The sequence below is a fragment of the Rhinoderma darwinii genome, chromosome 8 (genome assembly GCF_050947455.1).
Source record: "Rhinoderma darwinii isolate aRhiDar2 chromosome 8, aRhiDar2.hap1, whole genome shotgun sequence".
In the NCBI taxonomy this organism is placed as follows: Eukaryota; Metazoa; Chordata; class Amphibia; order Anura; family Rhinodermatidae; genus Rhinoderma; species Rhinoderma darwinii.
In genome coordinates, this window is record NC_134694.1 from 100560306 (window position 1) to 100586267 (window position 25962).

Below are 25962 nucleotides of genomic sequence, written 5' to 3' on the forward strand. Positions count from 1 at the left end.
TCCGCAATTGCAACTATGCAATTGTGCATAGTATACGGCCGCAAAAGCTCCGTCGTGTGCATGAGGCCTATGACTTAGCTTCATGTACAGCTGAATGTGCATAGTCCTATACATACACAAATATTATGTCATTGTTTTGCTTTGCAGTGTGGGATTTGCCACAAGCCTATGGGAGATTTGATAGACAGCCTGTTCATTCACCGTGATGTGGTTCACTGCGAGAGTTGTTACGAGAAGCTCTTCTAGTAAGTAGAATGTAAGAATATATATTTAAATTCAGTAACATGATGTCAAAATGGAAATGTGAAAAACATAATTTGTAAGAAGACTGAATACACTCAACCAAAACTAGTGTCTGAAAGGCAACCATTAAAATATGATTATCATTCCCACTTTGGTGGTCAGCTGTCAGTGTAGAACCACATTAGATTGGATAATTATATAGAACAGAGCAAAATAAATGTTTTTGTATCATATAGTTTATCTATCCATAGGCATAGCGAAGGAGGGCTGGTGGGGCTTATGCACCAGGTGCTGGATGCCGGGAGGGGGGGGGGGGGGCTCCAACAGTAGTCACAGTATTTAGTTACAGGGCTACGGTAGCAAATTACAACTTGTGGGTTTTCTTTGAGTGCCCTGTCTATAATACCCCCTTTTATATCCATGAGGGACTCTACATTGGCATAACTGGTGTTGTGACTATTTTGCCCCATTTGGCACTTTGGTTGCCCTCTAAATGGGTACAGAAGAGTCACCTAAGCAGAAAGAAGCTTAAATTGCAATAGGGGGTGCAGAGGTTGCAATGGCCCCTTTGTCACATAAGACACTAATATTATAAATAATGATAGGTGGGGTACCCTGCTACAGATATTGCATTGGGGTCCAGAAGCTTCAAGTTATTCATGTTAAAATGTATATGGTGGAGATACTTTTTAAATGGGTTGTTGCATTGCCTCTTTAAAATTAAGTCAGGCCGGTGATCATCTGATCGCTGCAGGTCCGTCTTCTAAACTCCCTGCGATCGACTGTTATACATGTAGCTGTGGGAAGTTGTGACCAGCCATACATGAATGGCTGTCTATGATGCTCAAAAGAGGGGTCCCCCTCTATGATGTCCATATGTCCTAAAAGGCAACCCCTTTTAAGCCCTTATTACAATCTCTTACATTTTTTATGGAAAGAAGCACAGCCGTTTTTAGAAAACCCTCAACATTTTATTTCATGTGGCTTAAATAAAATAAATATATTTGCTGCTTTACGTAAGTGGGTCCAGGGCTAGAACGAATAAAGTACATATTAATATTGGAACATCCCTTTCCTAAACTTATATTAAACATTAGAGTTTATGCTGGAACAACATGTGAAGGAAACTGATGAAGGCAGCAGATAACAGGCAGTCATGCATACAAATTGTTAACTGACTGTAGATTCACAGACAAACAGATGCAGTGGAGCATGGTCAAATAGCCTACATTATTCATGACAAGCTGCAAAGCAAAATACTGCAATCCTATGATTTTAGAGCAAACTGGATAGATAGAGTCGATAGATAGATAGATAGAGTCGATAGATAGATAGATATGAGATAGATAGATAGATATGAGATAGATAGATAGATAGATAGATAGATAGATATGAGATAGATAGATAGATAGATAGATAGATAGATAGATAGATAGATAGATAGATAGATAGATAGATAGATAGATAGATAGATAGATAGATAGATAGATAGATAGATATGAGATAGATAGATAGATAGATAGATAGATAGATAGATATGAGATAGATAGATATGAGATAGATAGATATGAGATAGATAGATATTAGATAGATAGATAGATAGATAGATAGATAGATAGATAGATAGATAGATAGATAGATAGATAGATAGATAGATAGATAGATAGATAGATAGATAGATAGATAGATAGATGATAGATAGATAGATAGATGATAGATAGATAGATAGATAGATAGATAGATATGAGATAGATAGATAGATAGATAGATAGATAGATAGATAGATATGAGATAGATAGATATGAGATAGATAGATATGAGATAGATAGATATGAGATAGATAGATATGAGATAGATAGATATGAGATAGATAGAGAGATAGATAGATAGATAGATAGATAGATAGATAGATAGATAGATAGATAGATAGATAGATAGATAGATATGAGATAGATAGATATGAGATAGATAGATAGATAGATAGATAGATAGATAGATAGATAGATAGATAGATAGATAGATAGATAGATAGATAGATAGATAGATAGATAGATAGATAGATAGATAGATAGATAGATAGATATGAGATAGATAGATAGATATGAGATAGATAGATATGAGATAGATAGATATGAGATAGATAGATAGATAGATAGATAGATAGATAGATAGATAGATAGATAGATAGATAGATAGATAGATAGATAGATAGATAGATAGATAGATAGATAGATAGATAGATAGATAGGAACTACATAGATAAATGAGAGATACAGTAAATAGATAGACAGGATTTTAGTCATATGATTCATCTAATGTCATACATTCTTTCTATTTTAGATCAAGAGAAGGATGGTGGAGAGATGCCAACACTTTATTAACGTTACAGAAACTTTTTATGGGAGGACCTGATTGCTACATATAAAGTATTTTACTATTGTGCTGTATCCTTATTCTTCAGTGTCAAGTGAGGTCTTTATTACTATGTATTGGTGTTTTTTTCCAAATCATTCAATCTTGTTTAAAGGGCAATTTAGTCAAAATGATCTTCAGATATTTCATAGATACACGTGAGAAGATAACATTGGTGAGGTCTGTGATCATTGATGATTTCCATAATTTTATAGTGATAGACATCTCTGAGCAGTGGTAAAGGGGTTTCATTCATTCTGGAAATACAAGCGATCACATCACATGTATCTATGACATGTCAGAAGATCATTATGATTGTTTTTAATGCCTTAAGCTTTTGCTGGCCATATACATCTACAATCTCTAATTTCCTTGTAGTATATCTGTTCCATTGCTCTACTGCCTACATATAACATGAACAATTATATAACCATAAACATTGTAATGATTACTAAACAATGGTCACTGGATCTTCCTAAAATATTCTAGAAAACCTTCCAGCATAACATTCGGTGATACAATTAACGAGGCTCCTATATAAAGTTCTGTCAGCTGGTGCCTCACTCAGTTCAGCAATTCGCCTTCTTGGCATGTGTATGTTTCCAGGGTGTACACAAAGTTGGGGTGTCCCATAAAGACCTCTAAATGGGCACCACCATCCTGTGGCCAGTTCACACCCTCCTCGCCTGTCCCCTGTGAATGACATTGCTACACGGGGATAAGAGATTCGCGCTTGGGAGAAATGCAACACCCAACAAATGCATCCACCAAATGGTTGTCTAAAGTGCCAGTGGTTCATTGATCTTTCAATACCAGGCATACATATTAAATGGTGGCCATTACCTGGATGACGTTAATAGCTTTTAATATTTGTTTTGTGAAACACTGACAATCAGTCGGAGGACTGGGCATGTATATACCCATTAATTGGATGACCCATATGGGCACTGCAATGGTTTCTGCCAGTAGTTGTCATCCAGCATACGTTAGACCAAGATAATATTGCTGACGGAAGATAATGCATCAGGGACTTAAACTGACCATACGCTCAAAATAGCTGTTGGCTGAACGATCTATTCCTGCCAACTCCCCCATACACCTGGACGCTCGGCTCGGCAGGGCGTGCATGCGTTTTCAACAGGGAGAAGTGACAAAGCCGCTGCCAGACTCCTCTGGCTGCAGCTTATCTATTTGCAACAAAAGGATCAGACAACTTGAAATTCAACATGCCCGACCATTCTCTCCCACGTCATCTGCCGTCGGGAGAATGTCAGAACTCCACCATATACATTAGATGGACGGCCGGTTCTGCTGAAATTGGCGGGTTTGGACGACATACAACTAATGTGTATGGCCAGCCTTAGATTTCCAGGTATTTTTTGGTTTTATTCCACTGGAAACAGTCTTCAATAGCAAATAGACACAGATAGTTTGCATTGTAAATAATGATGAAGTTATGAGATTAAGGCATCATGGGCGGTACGGCGGCATGCAGAGTCCCCCGTGTCACTACAGAGATGCAGGGACTCCATGTACCACTGTTTTATGTTCCCATGATTCTAGGGGAGAATACCTCCATAATTCGGCATCTGATAAAACACGTCACCATTTTTTTCTGTCAGATTCATACGGAATCGGAGATAAAAAATACTCTGTACTCCTCCGTATAAAATCTGAGGCTTGCGGAGGTGTAGTAGGGCTCCATAAAAGTCTATGGGTGCCCTATTACATCTCTATACAACTAGGAGGCTGCGCAGAGCAATAATAAGGCCAAAAATATGAGGCCTAAGGGTTCAACTTCACATATCTAATGATGTTGCTTGTGATTTTATTTTTATTTACCAAATAAAGCGCAGAAATCTGTGAGTATATATAAAAACCTATACTATCCTATGGGCCTCATGTATCAAGACTGCCTCAGAGTGACCAATCAGAGCCCACGTTTCATTTTTTCAATACAGTCTAGAAAATGAAAGTTGAACTCAGATTGGTTGCTATGGGCAACAGCCTGTTTATATCTGAGGCAGTCTCTTTATGATCTAGTGCAACAATTTGTGTAAAAGATTAATAAAAAATGATCTGATCCATCCAAGCAAACATGGGGTTAATCGAAAAGTTTTAACTAATAGTAATATCAATTGGTGCACGTCCTATCAGGCTGACTTAGACATTCCTGGGTTCATGGTATATATTATAATGAAGCAAATGGGAAAATGGGTGGGAGAATGTCTATGTATGTCATGACAAACATTAAAGTATTATTTTAAACATTATTGTTTGTTTCTTATTTTACGTGGTATCCGTCATTCGAAGTACACGCACTGTGTCTTGTAAGTGTGATGTAAATTCAGTACAACCCCTATAACTGTACTCAGCAATATGGAACTCTAAACTGTTGATGCCTAATGGGAGTGCCGTGAAAAACGGTCCGCGTGTCAGACGGATTTCCCGGCCCGACTGCGGTATAGGTGAATGGGACTCCTGGCATCATAGATATTTTATGATGCTAGAAGTCCCTGCCTTCCCGTGGAACTGCTATTCTGTACTGAATAAAATGATGTCAAGTGTGAAAGAGGTGTTATCATATTAGGTGTCTCCTCTTTGTGCAAGGTCTGTTTAACCCTTTAGGCATCTACAGCGCACCAAGCAAGCGTGTATCTGTCTAGTAAGAATAGTGGAAGGAGGAGGATTCTCTTACCAGAACCTTACTCTGTACTGATGAGGAGCAAGAACTCTGGAACAGCTGTCTACAGATGGGAGTTTATGTTTTAGCTGATGTTTCAAGGCTCTTTAAACCCTTCCCGAAATTTGACGTGGGGTTACGCCATAGCCAGGACGGGTGAGTATGGAGGGGGCTCACCGCCTGAGCCTGCTCTAAACTTAGTAGGTGTCAGCTGTATGTTACCACTGACAACTCACTGCAACAGCCGTAATCAGGGATAACTCTGATGCAACCCAAAATAGTGGGTACATGAACATAGGTTTTTGACGTTTGTAGAGTCTTCAGTAGGTCTTTTGCTGTTACTCTTGGGTTCGAAACCCCCAAGTGTCCCCATTTTGGAAACTACACCCCTCAAGGTGTTTTTCTAGGGGTATAGTTAGCATTTTGACCCCACAGTTTTTTTGCAGAATTTAGTGGAATTAGTCTGTGAAGATTAAAATCTACTTTTTTTCCTGCTAAAACATTGATTATTTTAATTTTTACAAGGATTAAAGGAGAAAATGCACCCTAACATTTGTAAAACAATTTCTACCGATTACGGCAATACCCCATATGTGGTCATAAACTGATGTTTGCACCCAGAGCAGTGCTCAGAAGGGAAGGAGCGCCTTTTGGATTTTGGAGCGCAGATTTTGCTGGAATGGTTTTCAGTGCCATGTCGTGTTTGCAACGCCTTTGAGTGACCAAAACAGTGGAAACCCAACAAAAGTGACCCCATTTTGGAAACTAAACCCCTCAAGTAATTTTTCTTGGGGTATAGTTAGCATTTTGACCCCACAGGTTTTTTGCAGAATTTAGTGAAATTAGGCCGTGAAAATTAATATCAACATTTTTGTCCACTAAACTGTTGAATTTTTTAATTTTCACAAGGGATAAAAGAGAAATTCATCCCAACATTGAAAAGCAATTTCTCAAGAGTACATATAATGTTCTGGGAAACGGGATAAATTCTTTCCGGTCTGAAATTGGAAAAAACTGTGATTCCTCCACTGTTTTTTAGGTTTTGTTTTTACGTCTTTCACCGTGCGGTAAAATCGACAACTTAACTTTATTCTGCGTCTCAATACAATTACGGTGATACCAAATTTATAGAGTATTTTTTTTATATTTTACTACTTTTACAAAGAAAGGACTATTTGTTTAAAAAAAAATAGTTTTGTTTCACAACATTCTGAGACCAATAACTTTTTTATTTTTTTGTCCATTGTGCGGTGTTAAGGCTTATTTTTGGCGGGACGAGCTGTAGCTTTTATTGGTACGATTTTACGGTACATACAATTTCTTGATCACTTTTTATTACATTTTTTTTAGAGCTAAGGTGACCAAAAAACAGAGATTTTGGCGTTTTAAATTCTTTATTTCTTACGGCGCTCACCGTGCGTAATAAATTATGTTTTACTTTATTCTGCAAGTTTGTACGATTACGGCAATACCATATGTATATAGGTTTTTTTTTATGTTTTGCAGCATTTGCACAATAAAATCCCATTTTTATAAAATTAGTTATTTTTGTGTCACCCTATTTTGAGAGCCATAAGTTTTTTATTTTTCAGTCAAAAAGCTGTGTAAGGGCTTGTTTTTTTGCGGGACAGGTTGTAGTTTTTATTGGTATTATTTTGGAATACATGCAACTTTTTGAGCACTTTTATTCTATATCTTGTGAGGGGTAGTGACCAAAAAATAGCAATGCTGGCATAGCTTTTCGTTTAATTTTTTTGCTGTGTTCCCCATGCGGGAAAAATAACATCATAGTTTTATCGTTTGGGTCGTTATGAATGCGGTGAAATCAAATATGTGTAGATTTTTTAAAGTTTTCATTTTTTTCCTATAATAAAAGACTTATCATAGGAAAAAAACAACTTTTATAAAAAAGTTTTTACTTTTGACACTTTCTTTTTTGACCTGCAGGACTGATCGCTGCTAGAATATATTACACTACCTAGTAGTGTAATGTATTCCAACTGTCAGTGTGACGTCACAGTCACTCTGACAGCAAGCCTATGAGGACCAGCCAGACATAGTCTTCCATACATGGTAGACCTGGAGCCGTTGTCTGGCCTCCGGTTGCCATGGCAACCCCCACGATTGCATGGGGGCTGCTGATGTGCTACAAATCCCCTAAATGCGGGGATCGCAATTGATTGCCGCATTTAAGGGGTTAATTGCCGAAATCAGTGGCGATGAGCTGCTGATTGGCAACACTGGAGTGTCAGCTGTCGGGGACAGCTGACCTCCCAGTTCCCAATGCACACTATCGCCGACAGTGTGCATCGGGAATGACACAGTGACTTCCTGTCACTCTGACAGGAAGCCTATCAGTATCACCCGGAGGCTGGTCTTCATAGGCCTCCGTCCACGTCAGACACAAAGGCCATTGTTTGCCCCCCCCCGGTTGCCATGCCAACCATCGGCAAACCCCGTGATTTCAGAGCGGGATCTGCCAATGTGCTAGAAACCCCTAAAATGAGGCGATCGCTACCGATCGCCGCATTTAAGGGGTTAATTGGCAAAATCAGCGGCAAAGGACCGCTGGCCGGCAAAAGCGGAGTGTCATAGCTGACCTCCCAGTAACCGCCGGGAACGACTCAGTAACTATACGTCCTCGTGCGGGAAGTAACATCCCGCGACGACGTATAGTTACTAAGTGGTGCGGCTAGGGGTTAATGTTATCATGGATGAATAGAAGACTACAAATTTTTTCATCTAATTATACATAGTTACATAGTTGATAAGGTAGAAAAAAGACAGAGGTTTATCAAGTTCAACCTACTGTGTTGATCCAGAGGAAGGCAAAAAACCCACGAGCTGGATGCATAGGTTGTTTGCTAAGAAAAAACAATGAGACAAGAACTGTCTCTCGAAGTGCCCCGTTCAGGCCAATGACAGATTACATGTACATAGATGAGAGGCGAACCCATAGCACATATCAAAATAGGACTTGTATTATGGTGCTAGGTTTCAACAATTGGACAGAAGGGTCTAGTATTTCCTCCCTCCACTGCATTTCCAAATTCACAGACACACACGTTTGGTAACAATGCAGTTCCTCTGGAGATGGGAGTCCTGCACAGGTTCTCACCACCTAGTAAAGAAAGTGGATGGGACCAACAAGGCCTCTTTCCCCATAGCTTTTACATGTTCTGCCTCCATGGTATGAACGTCATTGACCAATGAGGACAGTGCTGTGTAGGGCCACATAGGTGACACATATAAACAAGGCCTAAGGGAGATAAGGCCATGGGAGAGATCGGCAGTGGTTCGGGTAAGATCTCAGAAACGTGCCTTTAATGTTTCTGCTGTGGTAAAAGTCGCTTATAGAACATTAACTTGAATGCTTTGAAATGTTTTTTAAGATAGGTTGGGTAATGTAGAGGTCAGCCCTCGGGCATGGCAAACGAGGCAGGAAATTCTTTACATTTCTGATAACTAGTTTCTACGTACTATGTGGTCTAAATGTCCTATCTGAACAAGGCAACCACATCCTTCGACGCGTCCATCAAACACGCAGTATTATTTAAAGGATATATATCAACTGTTTATTATTTATTGTGTTATACTTTTTCTATTTTATTTTTGTATGTGGTTCGGGGGTGCAATTTTAAATATTTTTTTTTTAGTACCATCAACACAAGAAGGAAAATAAAAGTTGAACACAGAAACACTGGATGACAGTCAGTAACAGACGTACACTCGCTCTTTCAGTCAGGGACAAGTGTACACTACTACTTTACAAGCACCAATATAACCAATAATACGACTACCATATAGTGCCCGTATAATGGCCAGATACCAGTTATACATAGGCGGTCATTTTGCAGACTATACAAAAGAATCCAGTACTAATCAGGCAGAGGCAGAATAAATAATTAAATCCAGTGACTCACAGGTGACATCTTCTCTGATTGTATACGTTCTCATTCCTTTTCTTCTCCATCCAGCTCAGAACATGATGACTTTTCCCAACCTCTGCAGAGTTTACTGCCCAGACAGCTTTGGCTCCTCGCTTCTGCAGCCCACCCCAACAATTTATAGCAACAGAAACCCACCCTATTCTGCTGCTACCAACAATACTTTGTGTCTGCTGCTACCGCAAGTGATCCTATTATTGTGCGTACAGTGCTGCCATTGTCTCAATATACTATACTGCTAAAATAATAGTGTCTGAGGATAGTTGAACGCAAGGGCGTAACTAGAAGATGCTAGGCACCATGGCAAACGTATTAATGCTCCACGCCAGAGCATTTACCAGCGCCATGTAAAAGTTCGGGTTAGGACACATTTTCCGGTATAGTCACAGTAAAAAAATATAACTTATTTGAAAGAACAACTCCCAGCATGACCTGACAATCATCATCAGATTACAATGGGAGCTGTATCACAACAATTCCAGCATGAACTGACAAATGCTAGGAGTTGTAGTTCCATAAACAACGACACCACACACTAACAGCCCTATGCAGAAGATGCAGGATGGGGGCAGAGAAGGTATGAAACACATGACCCCAAAATTAATTCAGACCCCAGACCCGCTTTCATTGAAATTTCACATTTACTACAATAGGACTGCATGCGCATTATGGTATTTTAACACGCAGTGTCAAAAACGTCTCAAAATATGGAGCTGTTTTCAAGAGAAAACGGCTCCTGATTTTCAGACGTTTTTTGTGCCACTCGCGATTTTTGCTGCGTTTTTTACGGCCGTTTTTGGAGCTTTTTTCAATAGAGTCTATGGAGAAACGGCTCCAAAAACGTCCCAAGAAGTGTCCTGCACTTCTTTTTCGCGGCTGTTTTCTTACGTGTGAAAAAACGCCGTGAAAAACGCTTCCGATTTTTCGGGCAGTTACGGCCCAAAAACGGCCGACAATAGGCCGTGTGAACATACCCTTACAACGTCATTGTAGTGAATAGAAGATTCTGATGAAAGACTCAGAGTTTTGAAGATCACCAAGTCAAAAAACAAAGGGTCATGGCACTCAGAGGAGCACTGTGGCCTTTGTGTGGTTGTGATCGTTGAGGAAGGTCACGGGCCAGATACACTATATGGTCAAAAGTATGTACACACTCCTAATTTTCTAATTATTGAGTTCAGGCAAACATTGCTAGTAGTGTAGGTCATAGTTGTTCACACGTAACGGAATTGCTGCAGAAAATTTATGCAGCAATTCCTTTGAAAGTATCAGACTTTCCGCTGCGGCAAAAAGGCAGATGGTGACATCTCCTCTGAAAAATGCAGCAATTCAGTCCACTTTCCTCAGCGGGGATGGACATGCTGTGGTCCGAAAAATACGCACCGCAGGTCAATTTCTGGACGGAGTATTTACGCAGCGTGTGGATGAGATTTGTTAAATCTCACCCACTTTTCTGCTACTGTGTTCTACTGCGTTTTTTCCATCCGCAATTCTGGACGTAAAAAACGCAGCAGTACATGTGAACAAGCCCATACAGGAGAGCTCGGTGACTTTAAACTCGACACTAAGGGCATGTGCACACGATAACTGCATTTACATCTGAAATTACGGAGCTGTTTTCAGGAGAAAACTCCTGAATTTCAGACGTAATTGCTCGTACTCGCGTTTTGCGGGGCGTCCATTACGGACGTAATTTGGAGCTGTTCTTCATTGGATTCAATGAAAAACGGCTCCAATTACGTCCCAAGAAGTGTCCTGCACTTCTTTGACGAGGCTGTTATTTTACGCGCCGTCTTTTGACAGCGACGCGTAAAATTACAGGTCGTCGGCACAGTACATGGGCAAACCCATTGAAATGAATGGGCAGATGTTTGCCGACGTATTGGAGTCGTGTTTTCAGGCGTAATTCGAGGCGTAAAACGCCTCCATTACGCCTGAAAATAGGTTGTGTGAACCCAACCTTAGGGCTCGCCATGTGGCATCAGCAGAGAAACTGTCAGGAGCTTCATTAAATTGGTTTCCATGGTGGAACAGCTGCCCACAAGCCTAAGATCACCATGTGCAATGCCAGGTGAGGGCTGGTTGTGGTGTAAATCGCCATGCCACCGGACTCTGGAGCTGCGTATTCTCTGGAGCACTGAATCACGTCTCACTATCTGGCAGTATGATGGAGGAATCTGGGTTTGGGGGATGCCAGGAGAATGTTACCTACCGGAATGAATGCACAGTGCTTACTTTACAATTTGGTGGAGGAAGTACAATGGTTTGCAGCTGTTTTTAAGGGCTTGGGCTCTTGTTGCCCGTGAAGGGTCATGTTGACACTACAGCGTAATAAGACATTTTACATAATCATATGCTTCCAAGTTATTGCGCAGACCCTTTCCCGTTCCAGCATTACTGTGGCCTCGTGCACAAACGAGGTTCATAGAGACAGAAGCTGGAGTGATCTCAACCCCATCCAACATTTGGGATGAATTGGAACGCCGAGTGTGTGCCAGGCCTTCTCCTCCGACATCAGTGTCTGACCTCACAAATGCCCTTCTGGATGAATGGGCGCACATTCCCACAGACACACTGCAATAAGGGCCCAACTCCATATTAACACCTATGGTTTTGGAATTGGATGTCCAACGAGCTCTTGAGGTGTGATGGTCCGGAGTCCACATAGTTTTGGTAATAAAGAGGTCGTTTTATTAAAACTGATGCAAAGGAAAAATTGCCAACCAATCAGGTTTCTGCTTTTATTTTCCAAAGGACCTTTGCAAAATGAAAGGTGGAATGTGATTGGTTTCTCTTCGCAACTACTCCACTTTTCCTTTGCACCAATTTTGATAAATATGCTGCTTTACGTCAATGGTTGAAAATGGAATGTCCCTTTAAGGCCTTATTCACAGGAACGGGTTATACGTCCGTGCTACGCGGGTGATTTTCATGCGCGTCACACGGACCTATGCAAGTGAATGGGGCCGTTCAGACTGTCAGTGTATTTCACGCAGCGTATGTGCGCTGCGTAAAACTCATGACATGTCCTATACTTGCCCGTGTTTCGCGCAGCACGCACCCATTGAAGTCAATAAGTGCGTGCAAATCGCGCTTGGCACACGGAAGCACAGGATTGAAAAGAATGAATGAAAACAGAAAAGCACCTCGTGCTTTTCTGTTTGTAAACATAAAGCCAGAGTGTCATCATAAAATCACGCAGTCGCGCACCATATGCTGATGACACACGGATCTTTTGCGCGCGCAAAACGGACACGTCCATGTGAATAAGGCCTAAAGATAATTCAAATCTATGCTATCCAGCACAGCAAACAATAAATGTATACACTATATTACCATTATTTATTTCTCTTATACATTTCAACAATAACATTTGGATTTGTTTGGAAAAAACAGACAAAACAACCTTAGGTCCTGGTGCGTTTTACACGCCAAAGTGCACAGTTAGTACATACAACGCGTTTTTGGCACGCAACCGTATTTAAAAAAACGTGACAAATATTCCCATAGTCAATGAAAGTCCAAATTGTGCGCCAGAAAACGTGCACCAAACATGTCAAAATACACGTCAAAAAAAACTGTATTTTAAAAAGCATTTCACAAGAAACGCTAGTGTATTTGACACGTTTACATGTTGTTGTTTTTTAGCATCGTGTGAACACGCCCTTACTGAATAGTCACAGCTGACAGCCATAGCTTGGTAGTCCCAGAGGAGAGGCGAGAAACCACAGCCGCCTCCTCATCACCGGGCACCTGCTAGCATCAAACTGGCCACACCTCAAATCCTGACGACCCGCCCCTTCTCGGTTTTTGTTATTAATAATCGCTCCGCCCCTTTTCCTCAATCGTTGTGTTCCAGCCCACCTAATTTGCACATCTAAAAGATTCCGCTATGCCCCGCCCCTGTTTTATTGTAATAGCGGGAGTTGCAACCATGCCACGCCCCTCTTTTGGCTGATCGTGTTTTTAGTAGCGCCGCCCCTCAGTCGTTCGCGGAGGATACTGCCGCTGTGTGTGAGGTGCGCGCGTCCCCGAGAGATGCTGTAGCCGTGCTGGTCGTGAGGTAAGGGGCGCGCCCGGTGACAGGTGGAGGAAGAGGAGGGGAGAGTGCCGGGCCGGGGTACAGGAAGGCTGTGCTGAATGGACATGGACGTTACACGGCGAGGTAGGATGTGGAGAGCGGGGGGTGACAGAACGAGCCGTTAGCTTTTGTCTCCATGTGCAGCCGGCGGTGTTATCTCCCGGAGCCAGGCCTTCCCCGTCCTGCCCATTGTCTGCATCCAGCTCCTCTCTAGACACAATACCGAAGGCTGAGGGACAATGACTGAGCGTTGCAACCAACCCCCAGAGGACGCTAGATGTACACTGCCTGCACCTCCACCCAGTGCAAGATACATGCATACATACATACATACAGTACACTGCCTGCACCTCCACCCTGTGCAAGCCACATGCATACATACATACATACATACATACATACATACATACATACATACAGCACACTGCCTGCACCTCCACCCAGTGCAAGATACATGCATACATACAGTACACTGCCTGCACCTCCACCCTGTGCAAGATACATACATACATACATACATATACAGTGCCTGCACCTCCACCCTGTATGTACATACATACATACAGTACACTGCCTGCACCTCCACCCTGTGCAAGCCACATACATACATACATACATACAGTGCACTGCCTGCACCTCCACCCTGTGCAAGATACATGCATACATACAGTGCCTGCACCTCCACCCTGTATGTACATACATACATACATACATACATACATACAGTACACTGCATGCACCTCCACCCCGTGCGAGATACATACATACAGTGCACTGGCAGTAACCTGTAGTGTCCAGTGACAGCCTGTGTGCTTCCACCATCCCACCCTGCAGCCACCATATGTAACCAGTGCACTGCTAGCCTATTATCAACAATAACAGTACTAGCACCTTGCTGTGCCAATATATTCACTGCCAGTAACCTTCACCAGGGACTAGATAGCCAGTGCACTGCTACTACCATGGGCAGTGATTATTTGCAACATGCACTAATATATAACCAGTGCACTGCAAACTATAGGGACATTATATACAGTGTGCTGCTAGTAGTCTCCATCCTGTACAGACTATATAACCAGTGCACTGCACGCTACAGGGAGATCATATACAGTGAGCTGCTAGTAATCTCCATCCTGTACAGACTATATAACCAGTGCACTGCACGCTACAGGGAGATCATATACAGTGAGCTGCTAGTAATCTCCATCCTGTACAGACTATATAACCAGTGCACTGCATTCTACAGGGAGATTATATACAGTGAGCTGCTAGTAGTCTCCATCCTGTACAGACTGTATATAACCAGTGCACTGCACACTACAGGGAGATTATATACAGTGTGCTGCTAGTAGTCTCCATCCTGTGTAGACTGTATATAACCAGTGCACTGCACGCTACAGAGACTATATAGAGTGTGCTGCTAGTAATCTATATCCTGTGGAGACTGCATATAACCAGTGCACTGCACACTACAGGGAGATTATGTACAGTGTGCTGCTAGTAATCTCCATCCTGTGGAGACTGTATATAACCAGTGCACTGCACACTACAGGGACGTTATATACCGTGTGCTGCTAGTAATCTCCATCCTGTGGCGACTGCATATAACCACTGCACTGCACACTACAGGGAGATTATATACAGTGAGCTGCTAGTAGTCTCCATCCTGTGGAGACTGTATATAACCAGTGCACTGCACACTACAGGGACGTTATATACCGTGTGCTGCTAGTAATCTCCATCCTGTGGCGACTGCATATAACCACTGCACTGCACACTACAGGGAGATTATATACAGTGAGCTGCTAGTAGTCTCCATCCTGTGGAGACTGTATATAACCAGTGCACTGCACACTACAGGGACGTTATATACCGTGTGCTGCTAGTAATCTCCATCCTGTGGCGACTGCATATAACCAGTGCACTGCACACTACAGGGACGTTATATACCGTGTGCTGCTAGTAATCTCCATCCTGTGGCGACTGCATATAACCAGTGCACTGCACACTACAGAGAGATTATATACAGTGAGCTGCTAGTAATCTCCATCCTGTGGAGACTGTATATAACCAGTGCACTGCAAGCTACAGGGAGATTATATACAGTGTGCTGCTAGTAGTCTCCATCCTGAGCAGACTGTATCTAATGTCCTCGTAGTGTGCAGTGCACTGACTATACACTGTAGTGCTAGTAGTCTCCATCTTGCTGAGACTATCTAACCAGTGCACTGAAAGGGTTATTACCTATTGAAGGATCCTCACCTTGCGAGGACATATTTAGAGACTGCAGTGATAAGTCTCTTATTTCTGAGCAGTAGTCTTCTACGACATTGTAGCCGCACAGTGTGTATCCGCTGTATTATACACACACTTCATGCAATACTGTGTGCAATTGTGTGAAACCTTGTCGCAGATGTTCTTTAAAAAACCATGGGGAGTTTGTAATTTCCAACATCCCTCCAGGTTATCAGAGGAACGCTACAACAACAACAAGGAGGGGGGAGAGTCTCGTGCCCTTTTTCCGCCTTACTGCATGAGTGCAGTGATGAGGAATTTTAAGGACTCAGTGGTCACGCATGCGCCCTGCAACTCTTTTCATTGTCTAGGGGGCTGACTGACACAGCGCTCTATAGTTTCCGTTGGCACCGTTGACATTGAATGGAGCAGCAGGACGCATGCGTGACCAGCACTCTATTGACACTCCTCACTGTGGTTGTGTGGGGAGGAGGAATGGGCCCCATTCTAGTAATCGGTGGAACTCCCAGCGATCAGACATTTATCACTTGACCTGTGTATAAGTGATAAATATACTTTGTTGGATAACCCCCATTAAACATTACTCGATGCCCATTGATTCAATAAGCCGTCCATGTAATGCACTGATGTGCCAAGCTGCTCTCTGCTCGGGTTAATACATGAGGAGCTTAAATATGGGAGGGAGGGGGGACACATATTATCTCTGAATCTCCTAATCTAGTATTTGAGAACCAGTCAACCCTTTTACCTGTATTAACACCCCGTGGGTGGATATGTCACATGCAGACTTTAAATATGAGGTTTTCAAACAGTGTGAATGGGCTCAAGTCATGGGCTACTTGTTAACCATGGTTCTAAAATGCAATTGTTAGGGTATGTTCACACACTATTTACGGACGTAATTCTGGCGTTTTAGCCCCGAATTACGTCCGAAAATGCGCCTCAATAGCGTCGGCAAACATCTGCCCATTCATTTGAATGGGTCTTACGATGTTTCTGTTCAGACGGTCATTTTTTTTACGCCCCGCTGTCAAAAGGCGGGGCGTAAAAAAGACGCCCGCTTCAAAGAAGTGTCCTGTCACTTCTTGGGACGTAATTGGAGCCGTTATTCATTGACTCCAATGAAAAGCAGCGCAAATTATGTCCGTAATGGACGCGGCGTTCAAGCGCCAGCACATGCCGTTACGGCTGAAATGACGGGGCTGGTTTCTCCTGAAAACAGCCCCGTAATTTCGGCCGTTACGGACGCTGTAGTGTGAACATACCCTTAGATGTCTGGCTCTGTATGACCAAAGAATATTGTTCAGGTCATAACAAAAATGGGAACTATTCTTTTTTTCTTTTTTTTTTTCCCCCTTCCTGTGCCGTATACTTTTTGTAGTGCTCCATAATTGAATATGTTCACACGTATTGTAAATACCGTGTATTTTCCACAATGGATTTAGTTGTTGAAAATCTGCAGCAGAATACAGTAGCAGCAGAGTGGATGAGATTTGAACAAATCTCATCCACACGCTGCATAAATACTGAGCGGGAAGAATGCTCAAATTGACCAGCGGTGCAGTTTTTTAATCCACAGCATGTTCACTGTATTTGCGTAATCGCTGCTTTTGTGTGGTGGGTTATCCCCACTAAATTCAATGGGGAGGTAAAACACGTAACAAATAGCAGATGTTGCGGTTTTTTTGCGGTGGGAAAGCTGCGATTTCGCCGCAAGAAATGCAACTCAGAAGAAAACTTGTATACTTCAAAGTTCTGTGCTTCTTTGTCAAGGCCGGCCTCCTGGAATGACGTTTCATCCCATGTGACCGCTGCAGCCAATCACAAGCTGCAGCGGTCACATGGGATAAAACATGACATCCCAGGAGGCCGGGCTGCAGGACATGAGAGCTAAGTTTTCTTTTTTATTTCAATGTTTTTATTTATTACATGAAATACGAACAACAAAATAACCAAAGTTTCAGCTGCAAGCATAGATTAGTTACAATATTGTCAGCAGAGTAGAGATTTGCCATAAGGATATTTGTAAAGTAAACAAATCGCTGCTCCTATTATACACATTTCACTGAAAGTTACCCACATGGGTTATAGGCAATATTTCTCAAATACTTGATCATAATCGCGCTCTAATTAAAAAAAAAAAAAGCAAGAAAGAACATCAAACCAAAGAAAAATGTCAAACAATATCTCTCTCATTTTATCAGGAGATCCCATATGAAACATTCAGGACCTACAGGTCCCTCTAGTTGTCGTGACTCCCTCGGCATTCACTCGCCATGTCAAAACTCCACCACCACTCCACAGACACTTAAAGAGGCTCTGTCACCAGATTTTGCAACCCCTATCTGCTATTGCAGCAGATGGGCGCTGCAATGTAGATTACAGTAACGTTTTTATTTTTAAAAAACGAGCATTTTTGGCCAAGTTATGACCATTTTTGTAGTTATGCAAATGAGGCTTGCAAAAATCCAAGTGGGTGTGTTTAAAAGTAAAAGTCCAAGTGGGCGTGTATTATGTGCGTACATCGGGGCGTTTTTACTACTTTCACTAGCTGGGCGTTCTGATGAGAAGTATCATCCACTTCTCTTCAGAACGCCCAGCTTCTGGCAGTGCAGACACAGCGTGTTCTCGAGAGATCACGCTGTGACGTCACTCACAGGTCCTGCATCCTGTCAGACGAGCGAGGACACCGGCACCAGAGGCTTCAGTTGATTCTGCAGCAGCATCGGCGTTAGCAGGTAAGTCGATGTAGCTACTTACCTGCAAACGCTGATGCTGCTGCAGAATCAACTGAAGCCTCTGGTGCCGGTGTCCTCGCTCGTCTGACACGATGCAGGACCTGTGAGTGACGTCACAGCGTGATCTCTCGAGAACACGGCTGTGTCTGCACTGCCAGAAGCTGGGCGTTGTGAAGAGAAGTGGATGATACTTCTCATCAGAACGCCCAGCTAGTGAAAGTATTAAAAACGCCCCGATGTACGCACATAATACACGCCCACTTGGACTTTTACTTTTCAACACGCCCAGTTGTACTTTTGCACGCCTCATTTGCATAACTACAAAAATGGTCATAACTTGGCCAAAAATGCTCGTTTTTTAAAAATAAAAACGTTACTGTAATCTACATTGCAGCGCCTATCTGCTGCAATAGCAGATAGGGGCTGCAAAATCTGGTGACAGAGCCTCTTTAAGCTTCCAGCAGAACTCTTCCCCTACAACTACACCAGCCGTCCTAAATGTCTTGTGTTCAAATGATATATGTTTGTATTCGTCAGTGCATTGCGGTACAAGCAATTGGCGGATCTCCTGCCACAAGTCGCTCTTGATACCATATAGTTTTTCAAAACAGACCTTAATCATCGGCATGTTAGCTGGCAGTCTGGCAATAAAACTTTCCCAACTCCCCAAAAATCTTTGTACATGAGTTTCTTTCTTATTTGATGCCTCAGCCCAATACATCATCAAGAAAGAGCACTTTTCTAGATACATTTGCAACGGAGGAGATAGATGTTGGATGATTCCATGTATGTAAAATGGTTTTCAAACCTGCTGCTGAGGCCATATATGATAATTTTCTGCCCCCTGGAGTGCATGGTGTATCTACGTCATTGTGACAAAGATTAGCCAGGTATTGGTACTTTTGGCAGTGTGGGCAGGTGCCAAGTCCTGCTGGAAAATGAAATCAGCATCTCCATAAAGCTTGTCAGCAGAGGGAAGCATGAAGTGCGGGGATATGTCCTGCTAGACGCTGCGCTGACTCTGGACTTGATATAACACAGTGACCAACACCAGCAGATGACATGGCCCCCAAACCATCACTGACTGTGGAAACTTCACACTGGACCGCAAGACACCTGGATTGATGCTTCTCCACTCTTCCTCCAGACTCTGGGACTGAGATTTCCAAATGAAATGCAAAATTGACTTTCATCTGAAAACAGGACTTTGGACCTCTGAGCAACAGTGTTGGTCCACTGTGTTATATCAAGTCCAGAGTCAGCGCAGCGTCTACCTGGATATTATAGAGCACTTCATGCTTCCCTCTGCTGACCAGCGTTATGGAGATGCTGCTTTCATTCTCCAGCAGGTCTTGGCACCTGCCCGCACTGCCAAATGTACCAATACCTGGTGTAATAACCACAGTATCACTGCTTTATTGGCCAGCAAACTCGCCTGACCTAAACCCCATAGAGAATCTATAGGGTATTGTCAAGAGGAAGATGACACCCCAGACCCAACAATGCAGACGAGCTGAAGGCCGATATCCAAGCAACCTGGGCTTCCATAACACCTCAGCAGTGCCACAGGCTGATCGTCTCCATGCCACGCCGCATTGATAACACCTCAGCAGTGCCACAGGCTGATCGCCGCCACGCCACATTGATGCAGTAATTCATGGAAAAGGAGCCCGACCAAGTATTGAGGGCATATACTGTACATACTTTTCAGTAGGCCAACGTTTCGGTATTAAAAATAATTTTTGAAATTAGGCTTATATAATCTAGTTCTGAGACACTACATTTTGGGTTTTCATTAACTGTTACCATAATCGTCAATATTAAAAGAAAAAAATGCTGGAAATACATCACTCTGTGTAATGAATCTATATAATATGGGAGTTTCACTTTTTGAATTGAATTACTGAAATAAACTAACTTTTTGATGATATTCTAATTCATTGCAATAAATATACTAGTCCTCAATGTGCATTTGTTACTAGAAGTTCAGTATTACCTTTGGGTACTAATCTCATATGTCCTGACTAGTTCATTTATAATCTCGCTGTAGGATCTTGGCACTGCGTTTACTTGGATCATCCATTGCTCAGTTTGTCTGATTCCATCTTTTTTTGTGAGGGCTCTGTGTCTCGTTTTTATTAATGAACCATAAAATACATAAACGTAAACTTAAAGTATCTTTTTGTATTTTCTTCAATACATGGTTGTGATTTTTTTCTGGGTTGGATTATTATCGATTCACTAGGACCACGTTACTGTATGGGGCTTTTGCTCGGTTCTTCCACATGAGGACATTGTATGCAACTCAATCTTGAACAGCAGCTGTTACTCAATAGTATTAGTTCTACAAAGTCTAGGTGTAGCACTGACCTTTTAGTCAGAAATGTAGTCTAGGCAGGCGGAAGTTGCCACCACGTGATTTGTCTCGGTGCATCTGATTGGTCAAGATGGCTTAGCCAGGGTAATTGACCAACAACTCACTAAAACAATGATCCGTTTTAAAGAGACTCTGTCACCAGATTTTGCAACCCCTATCTGCTATTGCAGCAGATAGGCTAAGCAATGTAGATTACAGTAACGTTTTTATTTTTAAAAAACGAGCATTTTTGGCCAAGTTATGACCATTTTTGTATTTATGCAAATGAGGCTTTCAAAAGTCCAACTGGGCGTGTATTATGTGTGTACATCGGGGCGTGTTTACTTCTTTTACTAGCTGGGCGTTAGGAATGGGAGTGTATGATGCTGTCGAATCAGCATCATCCACTTCTGTTCGTTAACACCCAGCTTCTGGCAGTGCAGACACACAGCGTGTTCTCGAGAGATCACGCTGTGACGTCACTCACTTCCTGCCCCAGGTCCTGCATCGTGTCGGCCACATCGGCACCAGAGGCTACAGTTGATTCTGCAGCAGCATCAGCGTTTGCAGGTAAGTAGCTACATCGATTTACCTGCTAACGCCGATGCTGCTGCAGAATCAACTGTAGCCTCTGGTGCCGATGTGTCCTCGCTCGTCCGACACGATGCAGGACCTGGGGCAGGAAGTGAGTGACGTCACAGCGTGATCTCTCGAGAACACGCTGTGTGTCTGTGCACTGCCAGAAGCTGGGCGTTCTGAAGAGAAGTGGATGATACTTCTCGTCAGAACGCCCAGCTAGTATAAGAAGTAAAACCGCCCAGATGTAACACACATAATACACGCCCAGTTGGACTTTTACTTTAAACACGGCCAGTTGTACTTTTGCAAGCCTCATTTGCATAAATACAAAAATGCTCATAACTTGGCCAAAAATGCTCGTTTTTTAAAAATAAAAACGTTACTCTTATCTACATTGCAGCGCCGATCTGCTGCAATAGCAGATAGGGGTTGCAAAATCTGGTGACAGAACCTCTTTAAATCACTGGCACGTTTTCTAGAATAAAAATAAACTTTTTTTTCTAATCCGGTACAGACAGAGCCACACTTGTCCATTGGCTAAGGGCCTATTCGGACGAGCGATTGTTTAGAGTGTAGACCTGACAGCACAAGGACTGAACACATTAAAGTCCAAGGGGCTCATTCAAGTGTCAGACCACACAATTACGCTATCCGAGTGCGGTCCGCTTCTCGCCAATGGGTTGCTAGATTTTTTATTTTATTTTTTAAACTGATGACTGATGCTACACTGATGTTAAATACTGACGCATGGAACGCACTCTGACAAAGTACGGATTCAAATCTGATGTAAAATTGTCGTTTTTTTTTATTGCTGAAACTGGGAAGTTTTAGGCTTAGTTCACACCCGTGTCGGTGTGTTCCGTTCTGCTCCGTCAGAGGAGCAGAATAAGAGAATAACGGAAGCAATGGTTACGTTGCACGACGGACACCGCCAGCGGCCGACAGAGCCCATTGACTTTAATAGGTTACGCCAGCTTTCCGTCGGTGTGTCTGATATTACCAGAGACCACTATTGTCTCCAGTAATCTTGGCCGGATCTGCGATGAAGGCCCCTAACGGAGCCTCCAACGCAGATATGAATGAGGCCTTACAACGCTCCTCTCAGTACAGGCCAAGCCCTTATTCCAATGAGCGTGTCCAATTTGCATCTGCAAAAATCTGACAATTTTCTATGCATATGAAGGTTTGCGTTTCAAGTTAGTTTTTTTTTTTCCTGCATTTCTGATGAGTGATAGACAGCACACGGATGTAGTCCTTGAGCTGTTTTTTTTTTTTTGTTTTTTTTTCCTTCAGGCAGCCATAGACTTCAATGTCCCAGAATGGGACATGCTGGGATTTTCTTGCAAACAACATGCACTCCTTGAAAGAATTAAAAAAAAAAAACATGTGTGAAAAGCCCCATTGACTTGTATGTGTCAGCGTGCGGTCTGTTAAAACTGATGACAAATACGTTTGTGTGAATAAGATCTTAGCCTCTTTCACTTGAATGGAATATCAGACTGAGTTGCTAAATCAGTTCATGGTGAAGATTGGCGCGGTGGGGGAAAATAAAGACCCTTTCTCTAATCTCATACAACCTTTATCACCTGTATTCTGCCATTTTTTATAAGGCACACCTCTGCTCCCATTTGTGAATATGTTTTACAAGCTGCTGCTGGCACTTTATTGCGCCTTTTTTAAAGAACGTTTTCCCTTTGAAATATTAGTTATGTAGTCCAGCTCTCCGGGGAAGCCTGTTTTCTCTCTAATGTTTGCCGGAGGTCTCGAGGAAGGCGTTAATGGCAGCGAGCTTGTTCCTGGTCAGTGGGGGAGCTCAGTTTACTTTTACATTTTCCATGTGATTGCTTATATTGTGCACAAGGCATTTAGTTTCCTTGCTTGCCAAAGGCTGTCCTGTGCACGCCCCGGCCTCCGCAAACAGTAGGAAAGATCAAGCAGGTAGATGTGACAGGATAGACTGGCATCTGCTTTATGGGGCCCTTTATGGTGGAGTTTAGTTCTGTTATCTAGCTTTACGAATACAAACAATACATTGGGGGGAATGGAAGTTTACCAATTATAATAATGTAACAACCACCTAAACCAATTACCAATAGATAACATACTAGAGATTAAGAAGGAATACTAGTAACACTTCCCATGAGATCTTGCTTTATTGAAAGGCATTTATCACCTGTTCATAGGCGAGATAAATGTTAGATCTGTGATCATTTCTCATCTGTTGTTAGGTCCAGGGTAGATGAATGGAGCTGAGATGCCTGCACAATGCCCCGTTCACATTACAGAATATTTCCACCGCGGATGCATCGCAAAGAATGAAATCCACGGCAAATTCTCAAACTCCATCCACATGTATTACGCTGTAAATTGTTGCAGATTTTCGCTCAGTCTGCAGCAATTGTGTGAGAATTCAATTGACTGTTACATATAGCGTCCATAGTAGACGGTATTGCCTGTTACCCATCAGGTCCCATTAATGCCAATTTAAAGGTATTTTACTGTAACATTTGTTAAATCGCTTTTAACAGATTGAAATTCCATCAGAAAATCCCATTAAAATGAATTGGGCCTGAGCTATATTGGGTTGCGTGTATGCTTCAGGGTACAAAGTCCTTCAACCCTTGTCAATCACCTGAATAAAGTGGCAAAGCCAGGCAGTGGACGGCAAAGCCCATGTCTCAATCAGATTTTATCTGCACATCAATTTAAGGAACAGTGTCACCAAAATTATTTTTTTTATATCAGTTTTATGTGGGTTTTATTAAAAACGTTTATATTTATTTGTGTTACTTTTTTCTATTTTTACACTTTTTCTTCCCTATGGGGGCTGCCATTTTTTTTTCCATTTCTGTATGTGTCGATTAACGACACATACAGACATGGAATACGGCAGCTCCAGTCCCATAGGGACTGCGAACGGGGCCTGTTCCATCCACTATGGTGTACGCCGTGTGTGTGGGAACGGCGCATGCGCCGCTCCCACACAGTCCAATTTGAAATGCGCACCGTCCGGCGCCATTTTCCTGTGGACGGGAAGTCGCGGCCGGACAGTAAGATTACTACTTCCGGTCGCGGCTTTCGGACTTGTGCACATGGAGCAGCGGACGGACCGGAGGGAGCGGCGGCGACTGGAGCAGGTAAGTGATTTCTATGTATGTTCGTGTTTCAGTGTGTGTGTTTACTAGTGTATGTAAACCTTCTACACTGTGTGTTAGCTCAAAAAATGGCGACACACAGTGTAGGAGGTTAGACCGTTCAAACCACTCGTTTCTCCCGGCACTAGCCAGGATAAAGGAGGGGGGGGGATTCTCAGAGCTCACTAGAGCGAGGGATTTTTCCCCAATTTTGCAGCATAAAGCAATGTGGTTGCTTTACCACATGCAATGCTGCAATTTTGGGAATTGCTCCATCTAGTGACCAGTGCTGGGAAATATTATAAATTTAATCCAATTTATAATATTTCCTGACTCGTGAAAAAAATTAGAACAATGTTTAATCACCTACACACTAATTGTTTAACTAAAAAAAAAAAAACATGTTTTGCTGGCAACACATTCCCTTTAACTTGCACTGTGGCCTCTCCATTCTGAGCATTGTGGGGGTCCCAGCAGTCAGGTCCCCTCCCAATGAAGAAATGATAGCATACTATCCCTTATAATGGTGGGAAAATCCCTTTACCTTAGGCCTCATGCACACGAACGTATTTTTGTCCTCCCGTAAATACGGGTCCTTGGTCACACGTATTCGACCCGTATTTACGGGCACGTTTTCGCTGCAAAATTATACTGCAGTAATCGGCAGACCTTCTCTCTATCCGTGCAGGATAGAGAGAAGGGACAGCCCTTTCGGCAGAAAAAGGTAAAATAAATTCATACTTACCCGGCCGTTGTCTTGGTGACGCGTCCCTCTCGACGTCCAACCTCCCTGGATGACGCGGCAGTCCATGTGACTGCTGCAGCCTGTGATTGGCTGCAGCGGTAACATGGGCTGAAATGTCATCCCAGGAGGCCGGACTGGAGGAAGCAGGGAGTTCTGGGTAAGTATGAACGTCCTTTTTTTTACAGGTTGCTCTATATTGTGATTGCAAGTCACTGTCCAGGGTGCTGAAACAGTTACTGCCGATCGTTTAACTCTTTCAGCACCCTGGACAGTGACTATTTAGTGACGTCGCCTAGCAACGCTCCCGTAATAACGGGTGCACACACGTAGTCGCCTGTAATTACGGGAGCCCCATAGACTTCTATGGGCTGCCCGTGCCGTAATTACGGCCTAAAATAGGACATGTTCTATATATTTCAATGGCACGGGCACCTTCCCGTAAGCATACGGCGAGGTACCCTTGGCCAATTGAAGTCCATGGGCCCCTAATTACGAGCATTTTTATGTTCGTGTGCATGGGGCCTTACTGTTTTTTTTCTCATTTGCACATGCCGTTTATATTTAGTTTACGTTGACTAGTTATAGCCATGCACTGTAATGTCACTGTTTATTTAAGGTGGGCTGGATTGTACATGCACTTGCCTTCGAGAGGTAATAGAATAAACAATCCTAGGGGCCTGGTAGCTGAGGTGGCGTGTATGCGTATGGCAGTCGCTCCAGTGTAATGGGTAAATACAGGTTTCTGACCGTGCACATTACATTATTTGCTCTCATTTGTCACTTTCCCT

At 42.7% G+C, this 25962-nt stretch overlaps 2 protein-coding genes across 8 annotated transcripts in view; both read left to right on the forward strand.

Moving 5' to 3' along the window:
* ZNF185 (zinc finger protein 185 with LIM domain) overlaps window positions 1-4872 on the forward strand; it is a 45956-nt gene extending 41084 nt beyond the window's left edge. The window contains exons 19-20 of the mRNA XM_075836653.1: window positions 148-245; window positions 2584-4872. Of these exons, the coding sequence (XP_075692768.1) occupies window positions 148-245; window position 2584 (99 nt within the window). The 3' untranslated portion in view covers window positions 2585-4872. The remainder of the gene's footprint in view (window positions 1-147; window positions 246-2583) is intronic.
* Window positions 4873-13246: 8374 nt separating this feature from the next.
* LOC142659643 (SLAIN motif-containing protein-like) overlaps window positions 13247-25962 on the forward strand; it is a 28945-nt gene continuing 16229 nt past the window's right edge. For 5 of the 7 annotated variants that reach the window (XM_075835984.1, XM_075835986.1, XM_075835987.1 and 2 more), the window contains exon 1: window positions 13359-13450. The gene's annotated coding sequence lies outside the window, so the exon portion shown is untranslated. The other 2 variants (XM_075835992.1, XM_075835985.1) reach the window with 2 other exon arrangements.